Below are 13,523 nucleotides of genomic sequence, written 5' to 3' on the forward strand. Positions count from 1 at the left end.
TTTCATACAATAAAATATAGCATCACGTCTTGACCATATCACATCACAACATGCCCTGCAAAAACAAGTTAGACGTCCTTTACTTTGTTGTTGCAAGTTTTACATGGCTGCTACGGGCTGAGCAAGAACCGTTCTTACCTACGCATCAAAACCACAACGATAGTTTGTCAAGTTAGTGCTGTTTTAACCTTCGCAAGGACCGGGCGTAGCCACACTCGGTTCAACTAAAGTTGGAGAAATAGACACCTGCTAGTCACCTGTGTGCAAAGCACGACGGTAAAACCAGTCTCGCGTAAGCGTACGCGTAATGTCGATCCGGGCCGCTTCACCCAACAATACCGCTGAACCAAAGTATGACATGCTGGTACGCAGTATGACTTGTATCGCCCACAACTCACTTGTGTTCTACTCGTGCATATAACATCAACGGATAAAACCTGGCTCTGATACCACTGTTGGGGAACGTAGTAATTTCAAAAAATTTCCTATGCACACGCAGGATCATGATGATGGTATAGCAACGAGAGGGGAGCGTGTTGTCCACGTACCCTCGTAGACCGTAAGCGGAAGCGTTATGACAACGCGATTGATGTAGTCGTACGTCTTCACGATCCGACCGATCCAAGCACCGAACGTACGGCACCTCCGTGTTCAGCACACGTTCAGCTCGATGACGTTCCCCGGGCTCCAATCCAGCAAAGCGTCGGGGATGAGTTCCGTCAGCACGACGGCGTGGTGACAATGATGATGTTCTACCGGCGCAGGGCTTCGCCTAAACTCCACGATGATATGACCGAGGTGGAATATGGTGGAGGGGGGCACCGCACACGGCTAAGGAACAATCCGTAGATCAACTTGTGTGTCCTAGGGGTGCCCCCCTCCCCCGTATATAAATGGAGGGAGGAGGAGGGGGCCGGCCAAGGGGAGAGGCGCGCCCTAGGGGGGGCAATCCTACTCCAAGTAGGTTTGGCCCCCCCTTTCCTATTAGGAGTAGGAGAGGGAAGGAAGAGAGGGGAGGGAAGAAGGAAAGGGGGGGCCGGCCCCCTCCCAATTCAGATTGGGCTTGGGAGGGGCGCGCCCCCTCCTTTGCTCCTTCTCTCTCCTTTCCACTAAGGCCCAATAAGGCCCATATACTTACCGGGGGGTTCCGGTAACCTCCCGGAGCTCCGGTATATTCCCAATCTCATCCGGAACCTTTTCGGTATCCAAATATATCCGTCCAATATATCAATCTTTATGTCTCGACCATTTCGAGACTCCTCGTCATGTCCGTGATCACATCCGGGACTCCGAACAAACTTCGGTACATCAAAACTTATAAACTCATAATAAAACTGTCATCATAACGTTAAGCGTGCGGACCCTACGGGTTCGAGAACTATGTAGACATGACCTAGAACTATTCTCGGTCAATAACCAATAGCGGAACCTGGATGTACATATTGGTTCCTACATATTCTACGAAGAACTTTATCGGTCAAATCGCATAACAACATACATTGTTCCCTTTGTCATCGGTATGTTACTTGCCCGAGATTCGATCGTCGGTATCCAATATCTAGTTCAATCTCGTTACCGGCAAGTCTCTTTACTCATTCCGTAATACATCATCCCGTAACTAACTCATTAGTTACAATGCTTGCAAGGCTTAAGTGATGTGTATTACCGAGAGGGCCCAGAGATACCTCTCCGACAATCGGAGTGACAAAACCTAATCTCGAAATACGCCAACCCAACATGTACCTTCGGAGACACCTGTAGAGCTCCTTTATAATCACCCAGTTACATTGTGACGTTTGGTAGCACACAAAGTGTTCCTCCGGTAAACGGGAGTTGCATAATCTCATAGTTGTAGGAACTTTGTATAAGTCATGAAGAAAGCAATAGCAACATACTAAACGATCAAGTGCTAGGCTAACGGAATGGGTCAAGTCAATCACATCATTCTCCTAATGATGTGATCCCATTAATCAAATGACAACTCATGTCTATGGCTAGGAAACTTAACCATCTTTGATTCACGAGCTAGTCAAGTAGAGGCATACTAGTGACACTATGTTTGTCTATGTATTCACACATGTATTATGTTTCCTGTTAATACAATTCTAGCATGAATAATAAACATTTATCATGAAATAAGGAAATAAATAATAACTTTATTATTGCCTCTAGAGCATATTTCCTTCACCCCCATACTCCACTGTGGGTGAGCCTCTCTTCCGCACATCTTCACAAGTCCATTGTCATCACAATGGATGGCAAGCTTCAAGCATTTGATCTCTTCGTGATGCTTCACTTGAACTTGCACACCACAATCTAACCCCACAAATAACTCTCACGAAGATCATGGGTTAGTACACAAAGCGTAATTGACAGTGCTTACCATACCATGGGATCGCTTGATCCCTCTCGGTACATATTCTACGCTTTGTGTGTTGATCAACTTGATTCACTCTTTGACTTAGTCTTGATCAACCTTGAATCTTTCCAACTCTCTTCATTTGGATGATGTCTTGAAGGTAAACATGAATGATCACACAATCTTCTTCTTCAAGACATGCTTGCAATAAGCTCAACACTCACATGACCAATCTTTGGATAATTCCTTAATAGCACCTTGGTCAACTCATAACCTCCTTGAAACCAACACATGGACTTCAAGAAAAGCCTATGGACAGATCCTTCAAATATAACTCAAGACAACCATTAGTCCATAGAGATTGTCATCAATTACCAAAACCAAACATGGGGGCACCGCATGTTCTTTCACAATGCTCGCACATACGCGCGTACACGAGAGAAACGCGGAAACCTCCGTGCATCGCTTGGCCCCGACCACCCACCGTAACCGGGAACTCCCCGATATTTTCCTCGCCCTTGCTTTTACCATGATTTTTTCCGTCATGAACGGCGCAAAGAATGTCATGCAACTGCGTCTCTGGCCCGCCCAGGACGAAAGGCCCATTTTCTGTCATGTTTTTTTGTCATAGAAGTAGGAACCCACCACATCTATGATGATACCAGGTTCTGTCATAATTATCGTCATAGAAGTGTCATAAGCATGACAAAAAAATCGTTCGGCCCAAAATGTCACGGATGTGTCTTTTTTTTGTAGTGACGCCAGGTTGGATTGGAACGCCTGCTCTTGTATAAGGAGCGCCAGGTCTGCTCACCAGCTGCGTTCGCAATATGCAGGTGTGCAACGGGCAATTGGCCCAGACCCATGCGCGCTTAGGATTTAGACCGGCATGCTGACCTCTCTGTTGAGCCTAGGTAGGGATGCGACGTGTTGATCTTTCGAGGTCGGGCATGACCCAGGAAAGTGTGTCCGGCCAGAGGGATCGAGCGTGTTGGGTAATGTGGTGCACCCATGCATGGAAGTTTATCTATTCGAATAGCCGTGTCCCCCGGTAAAAGGACGATCCCGAGTTGTACTTCGACCTTATGACAACTAGAACCGGATACTTAATAAAACAGACCTCTTACAAGTTCAAGATACGACCCGGTGATCGCTTTCTCACAGGGCGACGAGGGGAGGGTCGGCGGGTAGGATTATGCTATGCGATGTTACTTGATGCTACACTTGCTACTCTATTCTACATGTTTCGAGATGGAGGCTGCCACAAGCGCAGTCTTCGATAGGCCTTGCTATCCCCCTCTTATTCTGGCATTCTCCAGTTCAGTCCATAGATATTACCCCTTTTTACAGATATCAATGCATATGTAGTGTAGATCCTTGCTTGCGAGTACTTTGGATGAGTACTCACGGTTGCTTTGCTCCATCTTTTGCCCCTTTTCCTTTCTTCTCGGATGTCCCAACCAGATGCTGGAGCCCAGGAGCCAGACGCCACCGTTGACGATGACTCCTACTACACCGAGGGTGCCTACTACTGTGTGCAGGCCGCCGACGACCAGGAGTAGTTAGGAGGATCCCAGGTAGGAGGTATGCGCCTCTTTCGACCCGTATCCTAGTTTGTGCTAGCCATCTTATGGCACCTTGTTTAACTTATGTTTGTACTCAGATATCGTTGCTTCCGCTGACTCATTTATGATCGGGCACTTGTATTCGATCCCTCGAGCCCCCTAGCTTGTAATATGATGCTTGTATGACTTATTTGTTTTTAGAGTTGTGTTGTGATATCTTCCCATGAGTCCTTAATCTTTATCATACACATTTGCGTGTATGATTAGTGTACGATTGAATCAGGGGCGTCACACATGGCAGTTCATACTAGTTCATACTAGTTCATACTAGTTCATGCAAGATTGAAATAGAGTTAGATGCGGGTGGAGTACAAGGGGGATTGGGGATACACAACAGACACTGGCTAACCGTGACGGCTGTTGAGGCGTGCGAAGCGGCGGGTCGAGTGGCTAGCCTTCATCTTCTTGTCCATCGTCGTGCAGGACGGTGGGTCGTCGTCGTCCTCGGTGGAGTCGAGGTCGATCTGCTGGGTACGACGGCCTGGCTCCAGCGCCCTCACTGGCATCTGGACCGGTTCTTCCTCCTTCTTAGGCTCCCCACAGATGACCGCCGACGCCACGATTGTCGTCTCCCAGTACAGTGTGGCACGACGATCATTAGGAGCCCACTAGTTCTTATACTTGGACCACCTCTTCCTCTGTTTAGCGTCGTCGGAGACGGCCTGATTCATGGCCCAACAAATGATGTCGACTGCCATCGCGCCCTTCGATGGGTTAGGAATCAACGTCTTCAACTCTTGTGCAGTGGCCCTCATGAGCACTGCATCAGATTCCTTCTGCATGTCAGGCATGGAGCCAAAGTTTGAGCACACCTCCATAGTGTTCTCGAACTTGGTGCGGTCACCAGCCGACCACCCAAGGAAGAAGGCCCTCGAGCCAATACCCCAAGGGAAGGGGTTGACATTGGAGCTGGAGCTGGAGCTCAGGGCGATGGAGAGGAGGAAGGTTGATAGTGAGAGAAGAGAGGGGTGGGTAAGTAGTGGTGGTCAAGTTGAGTAAATATAGGCGCGATGGAGAGGAGGAAGAGTAACACTCATGTCGTTTAAACTACATGCTCTTCAATAAGCCATGAACTCTGTGATGTGCCTGACTCCATGAATTGTGTGCAGATCGAGGAGAGCAATGAGATGGGCACAGAGGTGCTCCCGGCCGTTGACAAGAAGGGCAAGGAGCCGGTTCATCCAATGCCCGAGGTGGTGCTGCCGCCCACCGTCGAGGAAGAACTGAAGACACCAACGGTTGGCGATGACAAGCGCATGGAGGAGCCCCCCAGCAGCAAGCGCCGCAACTACGACCACTACCATGAGGAGGGTGGCCCAACTCACTTCTGCAAGGTCATCCTTGCACCGAAGCTTGAGCGCATCCCCATGCCCCTGGACTTCATCAAGCACTTCGCCGCGGTGCCGACGGAGTTCAAGCTGAGCAACAACACCGAATGCTTCTGGAGGGTGACGGTGAAGCTAATGAACGACAGGGTAACCTGGATCAGGGTTGGGCCACCTTCGCCGTCGTTCATCAGATCAAGATCGGCTACATGGTGACGTTCAAGCTCCTGACTCCCGACACCCTCAAGGTCATCATCTTCGACGACGATGGCATTGAGGTGGTCAACAAGTGCGGGGAGCATGACGAAGCCTTCGCCGTCAGGGACTAGGGCCGGGTCACCTCCTTCTTAAGTACTACCGAGTCCGCTTTTATGGTTTATGCGTTGAACTGTTTGAACTATCGTTATGATGTGTGGTACTATGTTATCTGAACTATGCTATTAAGTAGTTGATGTTGTGTTTATGCTCTGCTCTGCTTATGATGTATGGTACATGGTTGTGCCGAAGTGTGCTGGTAACCTCACCAACTAGCCAAAGAGGTTACCACACACCAGGCGTTGCATACAACCAAACACCATGCCTTGGGTTTATACACTAACATGCATGCAACCAAACACCATGCAATGTGGTTCAACCCATGCAGGCAAGAGGGCATGCAGACAACGAAACCACTTGCATATCGTGCATTTGAGACTGCATTTGCATAGCCAGGCTGAGTTGAGAAGACTATGCAATAAAGCTACTGTAGACTACGACAACCAAACACGCTCATAGTTCTTAAAAAAAAAAGTTGTCGCGCATATGCGCGGCCTGCCGATAGCGACGAACAACTGTGCACCCAGTCGTTCAACCATGCCACGGTCACGACCAATCACGTCGCGCCAAGTAGGCGAAACCATACCGACGTGGCAGAGCACCAGACGTGGACGCGCACGATTGGTCCGCACACGCGTTCGTCTCCTCTCTCGCGAGCAAACTTAAATCCGCACCACCACGCCCGGTGACGCAGCCGATCGATCGCCACCATCTAGCCCCCCCTCCGGCTTCCAGAAGCTTCTCGACGGCGCCATGCGTCCGGCCATCCTCGCCGCCCTCCTCCTCCTTCTCGCCGCCGCGGCCTCCCCGGCGGCCGCACTCTACTCCGCCGGCTCCCCGGTCCTCCAGCTCAACCCCAACAACTTCAAGAAGGTCTCGCCTCTCCCCGTCTCCAGATCGGCTCTCCTCCCATTTGAGCTCCTCTCTGACCTCGAGCGGCGTGCCGCCATTCGCTTGCGCGCAGGTGTTGAACGCGAACGGGGTGGTGCTGGTGGAGTTCTTCGCGCCGTGGTGCGGGCACTGTAAGCAGCTGACGCCGATTTGGGAGAAGGCCGCCGGCGTCCTCAAGGGCGTCGCCACAGTCGCCGCGCTCGACGCCGACGCCCACAAGGAGCTCGCGCAGGTGAGCACCGCCTCTCGTTTCCTTTTGACCCGTCCACACTCCACATGTGCGTGCTGATCTGCTTGTTTCCTGATGTGATCTCGGCATCGGTAGCAGCGACATCACAGTAACTTATCGATCGTTAGCGTATAATTGCTTTACTGGTGCATCCGCCGTGTAATTTTGTTCGATAGAAGGACATTAACCAGCTCAGTACCAAGATTATGCACTTGTAGTGGGACATTGTAGTTCAGACGGTAAATTTTACTAAGATGCTTCGATGCTTTTTATATAGTAAATGAATTTAAATTCTGCTGAAGAAAGACGCAGTTTGACAGAGGCTTATCAGCAATCAGGATTTGGTCTCTTGCTAATGCTGTTTTGGTATCCTCCCAGTCCAGTTGATTACTAGCCTGTTTTTGTTTTCAAATCTCTGTTAAGTATATACAGAGGCCAAAATCCAAAGAGTTGTGCAACTTTAGGTTGATATGGCGGCATTCTGGCATTGCGTACAAGTTTGTTTCTTAGCGTTCTATGATTTTTTTTTGTGTGTCAGAAATTACTTTTTGTATCAAAGCACTCTTGTCTCAAATGTTATAGCACAGAAGATGGATACTCCCGATTAAAGACAACAAGCAAGACATTGACTGTGAATTAAGACTGTTACGGCTTTACCAATGTACCTGCAGTGAAACTTAACCACAACAATTCATCCAAACCATCTCGTGTTCCACATGTGCATTACTATTGATGGTTGTAGGATATTAATTACAGCATGGTTTTAAGTTGTGTTTAGCATAGCAGACTGATAGTTAGGGCCAGAGGAGTGATCATCAAGTCTATATTGTGGCGATGAATACAACAACAACAGCAACAACAAGAAAGCCTTTAGTCCCAAACAAGTTGGGGCAGGCTAGAGCTGAAACCCATAAGAATCTCGCAACCAACTCATGGTTATTGCACATGGATAGCAAGCTTCCATGCACCCCTGTCCATGGCTAGTTCTTTGTTGATACTCTAGTCCTTCAGATCTCTCTTTACGGACTCCTCCAATGTCAAGTTCAGTCTACCCGACCTCTCTTGACATTATCAGCACGCTTTAGCCGTCCACTATGCACTGGAGCTTTTGGAGGCCTGCGCTGAATATGCCCAAACCATCTCAGACGATGTTGGACAAGCTTCTCTTCAATTGTGGCAATGAATACTTTAGTTAAAACTAACTTAGGCAACATGCATATGGACTACTTTCTTTCGCTTTCCTCTACAATTGTATGCCTGAATCACTTCTTAAACAGTTTATATTCTAAATTGATGACAATAACACAACATTTCTGGCTTTTATAATTAGAATTAATAAATACTTTTATGGAATGCTACTAATACAGTTTGTGATGAATTGTGTTACTTTTGCAGCAATATGGAATACGGGGATTCCCAACCATAAAAGTGTTTCTCCCTGGCAAGCCACCAGTGGATTATGAAGGCGCAAGAGATGTAAAGCCAATTGTAAATTTTGCTCTGTCGCAGGTTAGTTGCAGCAAACCCTATTTATCTTGCAATTCTATTTTGTCCCACTAATTTGCATGATATATTCTCAATTGCATTTTCTTATGTTGCACAAGTTGTTTATACTTTTGATGTGATGTTTCCTCTGCTACGCCACCAATATGTACATCCTTTTCCCTGGAGACATTATATGTTTTTGTCTGAATGTGAAGAGTAAAAGTTATATCCACTTAAATAACTTAGGATCTTACAGGATGTAATACTATGAACAACAAGTGCCATCTTTCTGTTGGCTGAAAATGGTGTCTTGGGTAGCCCATGATTCTACTTACCAACTTCTCCTAATGACTTTGAGGCAGCCACTCTGCATAGCTTAGCATGCAATGATCCTTCTTACTCCGATTTTACTCTTCTCTGAAGTCCAGCAATTACTCTTACACTAATGTTAGCTGACTTGAGTTTCTTCAACATGTCATGTGTTTCAATTTAATTGTTTGTTGGTCATCACCGTTGCATGCTGTGAATCGACAATCTTCGTTCTTTATATTGTATTATTTTGCACTCCCTCCGGTTTGGTTTATAACTCAGGCACGGGTTTTTAGGTCTTCAGTTGAACCAGGCAAATGTTAATATGGATCAGAGGGACTATAAGAAATATATCTTTTGATTCTAACCATATAATTTGTGATATATTATATACATGTTTTATTTGCCAAATCAAAGACCTTAAAACCCTTATACCCGACTTATAAACCCAACCGAAGGGAATATGAATTTGTCCGTTATGTTGCAAAAGATGTGAGCTTCCACTTTCATTACAAGGGAAAATATCTGTTTGTTTTATGATGCACAGGTCAAAGGTCTTCTCAGAGATAGGTTGGATGGTAAGACATCAGGAGGTTCAAGTGGAAAAACCTCTGGTGGCTCAAGTGAGAAGAAACATGAACCAAATGAATCAGTAGAATTGAATTCGAGTAACTTTGACGAACTTGTCGTCAAAAGCAAGGATCTTTGGATTGTGGAGTTCTTTGCACCGTGGTATGTAGCTCAATACCCATATTGTTCATCATGTTAATCGATTCTTTACTTGCTATTGGGTGTTTTCTCCAAATTAAGAGAATTATATACATAAGTCTGCACTATGTAGTCATCTCTTATTATTTCTTATTTATACTCTAGCACATTCTTGATTAACTATAGGGCTTCAGAAGAGTTATAACCAAACCATAGAAATTTGAGTTTGTATGGTTGTATGCATCTGAGAATGCAGAGGTTAAGAGGTTTAACCTTCCTTCTCAAGAAAAAAGAATATTAAGTTCGTGATTTTGGTTGACATATATGAGGCCTACCTTTTAACTAGACTATACGAGCTCACATGATGCTAAAGTAAAGTCGATGCTCCCCTTTCATCAGTTGCCAATATAGAGAGATAAGCCTTTTCCATTGGATCTTGCTTGATTTGGTTCCTATGCTTAAGCTTTGTCTGATCTCCTCTACTGTTCATACACATTATCACATTTTTCAAGTTAATCCATTTGTTTGATGTATTGGACTTTTAGTATTGTATTTCTGCTACTTGTGTGTTGAGAATAAATCCTTTTAACTGAATACACTTTTCGGCTCGTCGACTGTATTGTTTTTCTTGTTAAGGTGTGGGCACTGCAAGAAATTGGCTCCTGAATGGAAAAGGGCTGCAAAGAACTTGAAAGGTCAAGTGAAATTAGGCCATGTTGATTGTGACTCTGATAAGGTACGACCTTGGGACTATATCCTCATTTAACATTTTCATCTTCTGGTTGAATTTCGTCCTAGGAAAAAAATTATTTCAGGCCAACATTATATGTTAAATTTAAGAATGTATTTGTCATACTAATGAATCTGCACTTTGATTTCACTAAAAATTGAAATTATACAAGAGAAATTGTTGTTGGTAACATTTGGTTTGAAAATCTTGGCGAGTTCTTGGCATTCTTGTGATCAGCAAGACTGGAATGAAGTGTTTTTTCCCCAGTTACTGCAATTTTATATAATGAAATTAACTCACCAATATCACTTTGGGGTCACATCATAAATTTGCATATCATACAAATGCTGGAGTCTGGCAGCAAATAACTATGGTTATCTTGGAAATTTTATCGAGGAAAGCTTCAGTTAGTTAACTTATCCGTGAGCCATTTGATTGAGTTTTGTCGCCTATGTTTTGTTTGAGGTGCCTTTTTAACATGATGACATGATATACTACAATACTTTGAACTTTAATAGGTCAATCAGAAGATTCAATTGAATTACTAGGTTTGAATGATTTTTTGAAATGTTTCAGGCAGTGTATCAGACTATCAGAATAGTTAGAGTTGAAACTTGACATTTTGAAAGCATGCATGCATGTGCCACCAAATAGTTTGTTGGGCCTACCATGCAGCTTCTTTCTCGAGTAAATATTGCAAGTATATATTTTTGACTCGTGATTTTTGCAGTCCTTGATGAGCAAGTACAAGGTAGAAGGCTTTCCAACTATTTTGGTATTTGGTGCCGATAAGGAGAGCCCGTTCCCCTACCAGGGGGCTAGAGCTGCTTCGGCTATCGAGTCCTTCGCGTTGGAGCAGCTGGAAGCGAATGCTGCACCCCCTGAAGTTTCTGAATTGACTAGCGCAGTAAGCCTTCATGATATTCACAATATTTCTGCAGATCACGTAGTGAATGATTGAAGTTCTGATCTGGGGTTGGCTTATCTTTAGGATGTGATGGAAGAGAAGTGTGCTTCTGCTGCCATTTGCTTTGTGTCTTTCCTTCCAGACATTCTGGACTCAAAGGCAGAAGGAAGAAACAAGTACCTTGAGCTGCTACTTTCTGTTGCTGAGAAATTTAAGAAGAGTCCATACAGGCAAGTTGTCAACTGAACAAATTACTTGAATTTAACCTGCAACTGTTTTTTTTGTGAGAAAAGCGCGCAGTTTCTAATTAATACAGCTCGTTAGTGAGCCGACAGAAAAAATACAGGTCGTTAGTAAGTTGACTGAAAAAACAATGAACTGTAACATTTGGAAGCAACTTGTTTGTGTTTCACATACATTAAACGATCAGATCATGCCTTATGCACCAACAGATCTAAGCTTGTTGTGACTATATGTGCAATGAAATCTGCAACAAGAGGATTGGGTCTAAAGCGACTATGGGAGCATTTCTGTGTTGACAAATTGTTCTTTGTGTTCCTGAGAAAGTGATCCTCAGAGTTTTCCTAATGCGAGTATTTTGTGTTAAAACTTACTGATTGTTCTTGAGATGGACCATACTGAGCCAGGATAGCGTTGCCTTGCAGTTTTGTCTGGGCAGGTGCCGGCAAGCAAGCTGATCTGGAGAAGCAGGTCGGAGTCGGTGGTTATGGTTATCCAGCCATGGTTGCTCTCAACGTGAAGAAAGGCGCATACGCTCCGCTTCGTAGCGCCTTCGAGCTCGCCGAAATCACGTAAGCTCCATGTTGTCATCGCTTCGATCGTTGCATTAGGTTAAAAAATCAGGCACACGGTTAACAAAAAGAATCTGTCTCCTGCAGCGAGTTTGTGAAGGAGGCGGGGCGCGGCGGAAAGGGCAACCTTCCTCTGGAGGGCGCCCCCACGGTGGTCCAGTCGGAACCATGGGACGGCAAGGACGGAGAGGTCATCGAGGAGGACGAGTTCTCGCTCGAGGAGCTCATGGCCGACAGCTCTCCACCCAACGACGAGTTGTGATTCTCAAACCGTCCTAGCGTTTAGAGGAACACTGATGCTTCACTTGTTCTGATGTACACTGTACAATTTGGACGGGACACTTTTTGGAACGATTTTCTTTTGTCGATGTTAGTATTGTGGGAGAAAACGAAAGCTCTGATGTGCAAGGTGGGGTGGGGGTGTCTTTGCCCCTGAAATAAAACCAGTTCTGAGTTTAGATGCTTGTCCATGATTGCAGGGGAGGCAGATGACAGAGCATTCACTGCTCTGCTGTTTATTTAAGCGTTTCGGTACGGCTGAAATCATTGGCGTTTTGTCTCGCTTCGCGAGGCTGCCGATATGACCGGTACCTCTGTCGCTCCTCAGCGTCAGCAGCGGTGCGCAGCATTTCCCGTCTCTGTGGGCTGCACGTGCTTTTTCTTTACAGGCGTGCGGACGTCAGTGACAGGATCCTTCGAAATTTAGTACTTACACAAACTGATAAAATTCCAGCCGGCTGTACTACGCCTCCGGAGAATTATGTGGCCGGCAATTATCTTGTCAAGGAAGGCTCGTACTGCTTGCGAAAGTGACGAGTTTATGTGGCCAGCAAAATCGTTCGTAAATGCCAACCCCTCTCAGCAAACGTTCAGCTAACCGCGTCCTAATAGTTACTTGATTTTCATCGCCCCCCACAAGATATTTTCTCATGTCTGGGTTGGTGGATAGTAGAACCTAATGGGCGCAAAGCTATACTTCGCATGAATAGACTCAAAATCATACTCTCTTCAATCCATAATGTAGTGCATATAAATCTTAAAAAAAACAATTTTTGCAAACTTTGATCAAGTTTGTACGTACTCCCTCCATACCTTCTTCTGAAGAAACTAACATGTTGTTTTAAAGAATTTGCAATCCCTCACAACTAAAACTGCCAACAAAATCGTTCGTAAATGCCAGCCCCTCCGAGCAAATGTTCGCCAGCTAACCGCGTCCTAATGGTTACTTGATTTTCATCGGTCCCTACAAGATATTTTCTCTTGTCTGGGTTGGCGGATGGTAGAACCTAATGGACGCAACGCTATACTTCACATGAATAGACTCAAAATCATACTCCCTCCATTCCATAATGTAGTGCATATAGATCTTTTGAAAAATCATTTTTTGTAAATTTTGATCAAGTTTATACGGAAAACTATTTATACCTACAATACCAAATATATGAAATATGAAACTACATCTTATCATGAATCTAATGCTATATGTTTGGCATTCTGGATGTAAATATTTTTCTCCACAAACTTGGTCAAAGTTGGCGAGGTTTGACTTTTCAAAAAATCTATATGCACTACATTCTGGAACGGAGGGACTATGATGTTGCCCGCTCGCGCTGGAATCATTAGTCATTGATTCTTGGTTATTTTACAAAAAGTTAAATAGTGCATGTTTACCCTCACTGCATTTTTCATGTAGTTATCAGCGACGCGGCTGATTCATCATAGATTTTTTCAGCCACAATGCACTTTCTCAATTGCACCTCCTTTTCTAACATGATTGTGTTTCAAATGAACTTTTTCGAGTGCATCATGTATTTCGACTATATATTTT

The 13,523-nt window shown here is 45.1% G+C and overlaps 1 protein-coding gene across 1 annotated transcript; it reads left to right on the forward strand.

Annotated features, from left to right (window-relative positions):
• Nucleotides 1–6,239: 6,239 nt before the first annotated feature.
• LOC100859935 (protein disulfide isomerase-like 2-3) lies at nt 6,240–12,153 on the forward strand. The gene is made up of 9 exons (XM_044533094.1): nt 6,240–6,497; nt 6,589–6,747; nt 8,140–8,253; nt 9,086–9,270; nt 9,883–9,982; nt 10,707–10,883; nt 10,968–11,113; nt 11,549–11,695; nt 11,783–12,153. Exons 1-9 carry the CDS (start codon nt 6,378–6,380, stop codon nt 11,955–11,957), a joined length of 1,323 nt encoding a protein of 440 aa, XP_044389029.1. The 5' UTR covers nt 6,240–6,377; the 3' UTR covers nt 11,958–12,153.
• Nucleotides 12,154–13,523: the final 1,370 nt, after the last annotated feature.

Source organism: Triticum aestivum, chromosome 5B (genome assembly GCF_018294505.1).
Source record: "Triticum aestivum cultivar Chinese Spring chromosome 5B, IWGSC CS RefSeq v2.1, whole genome shotgun sequence".
NCBI lineage: Eukaryota > Viridiplantae > Streptophyta > Magnoliopsida > Poales > Poaceae > Triticum > Triticum aestivum.

Coding starts and splice junctions, on each gene's coding strand:
- LOC100859935 (XM_044533094.1), top strand. CDS start 6,378: ATGCGTCCGGCCATCCTCGCCGCCCTCCTCCTCCTTCTCGCCGCCGCG. Junction 9,271..9,882: donor GTGGAGTTCTTTGCACCGTG/GTATGTAGCTCA, acceptor TTTCTTGTTAAG/GTGTGGGCACTGCAAGAAAT. Junction 11,696..11,782: donor TTCGAGCTCGCCGAAATCAC/GTAAGCTCCATG, acceptor TGTCTCCTGCAG/CGAGTTTGTGAAGGAGGCGG.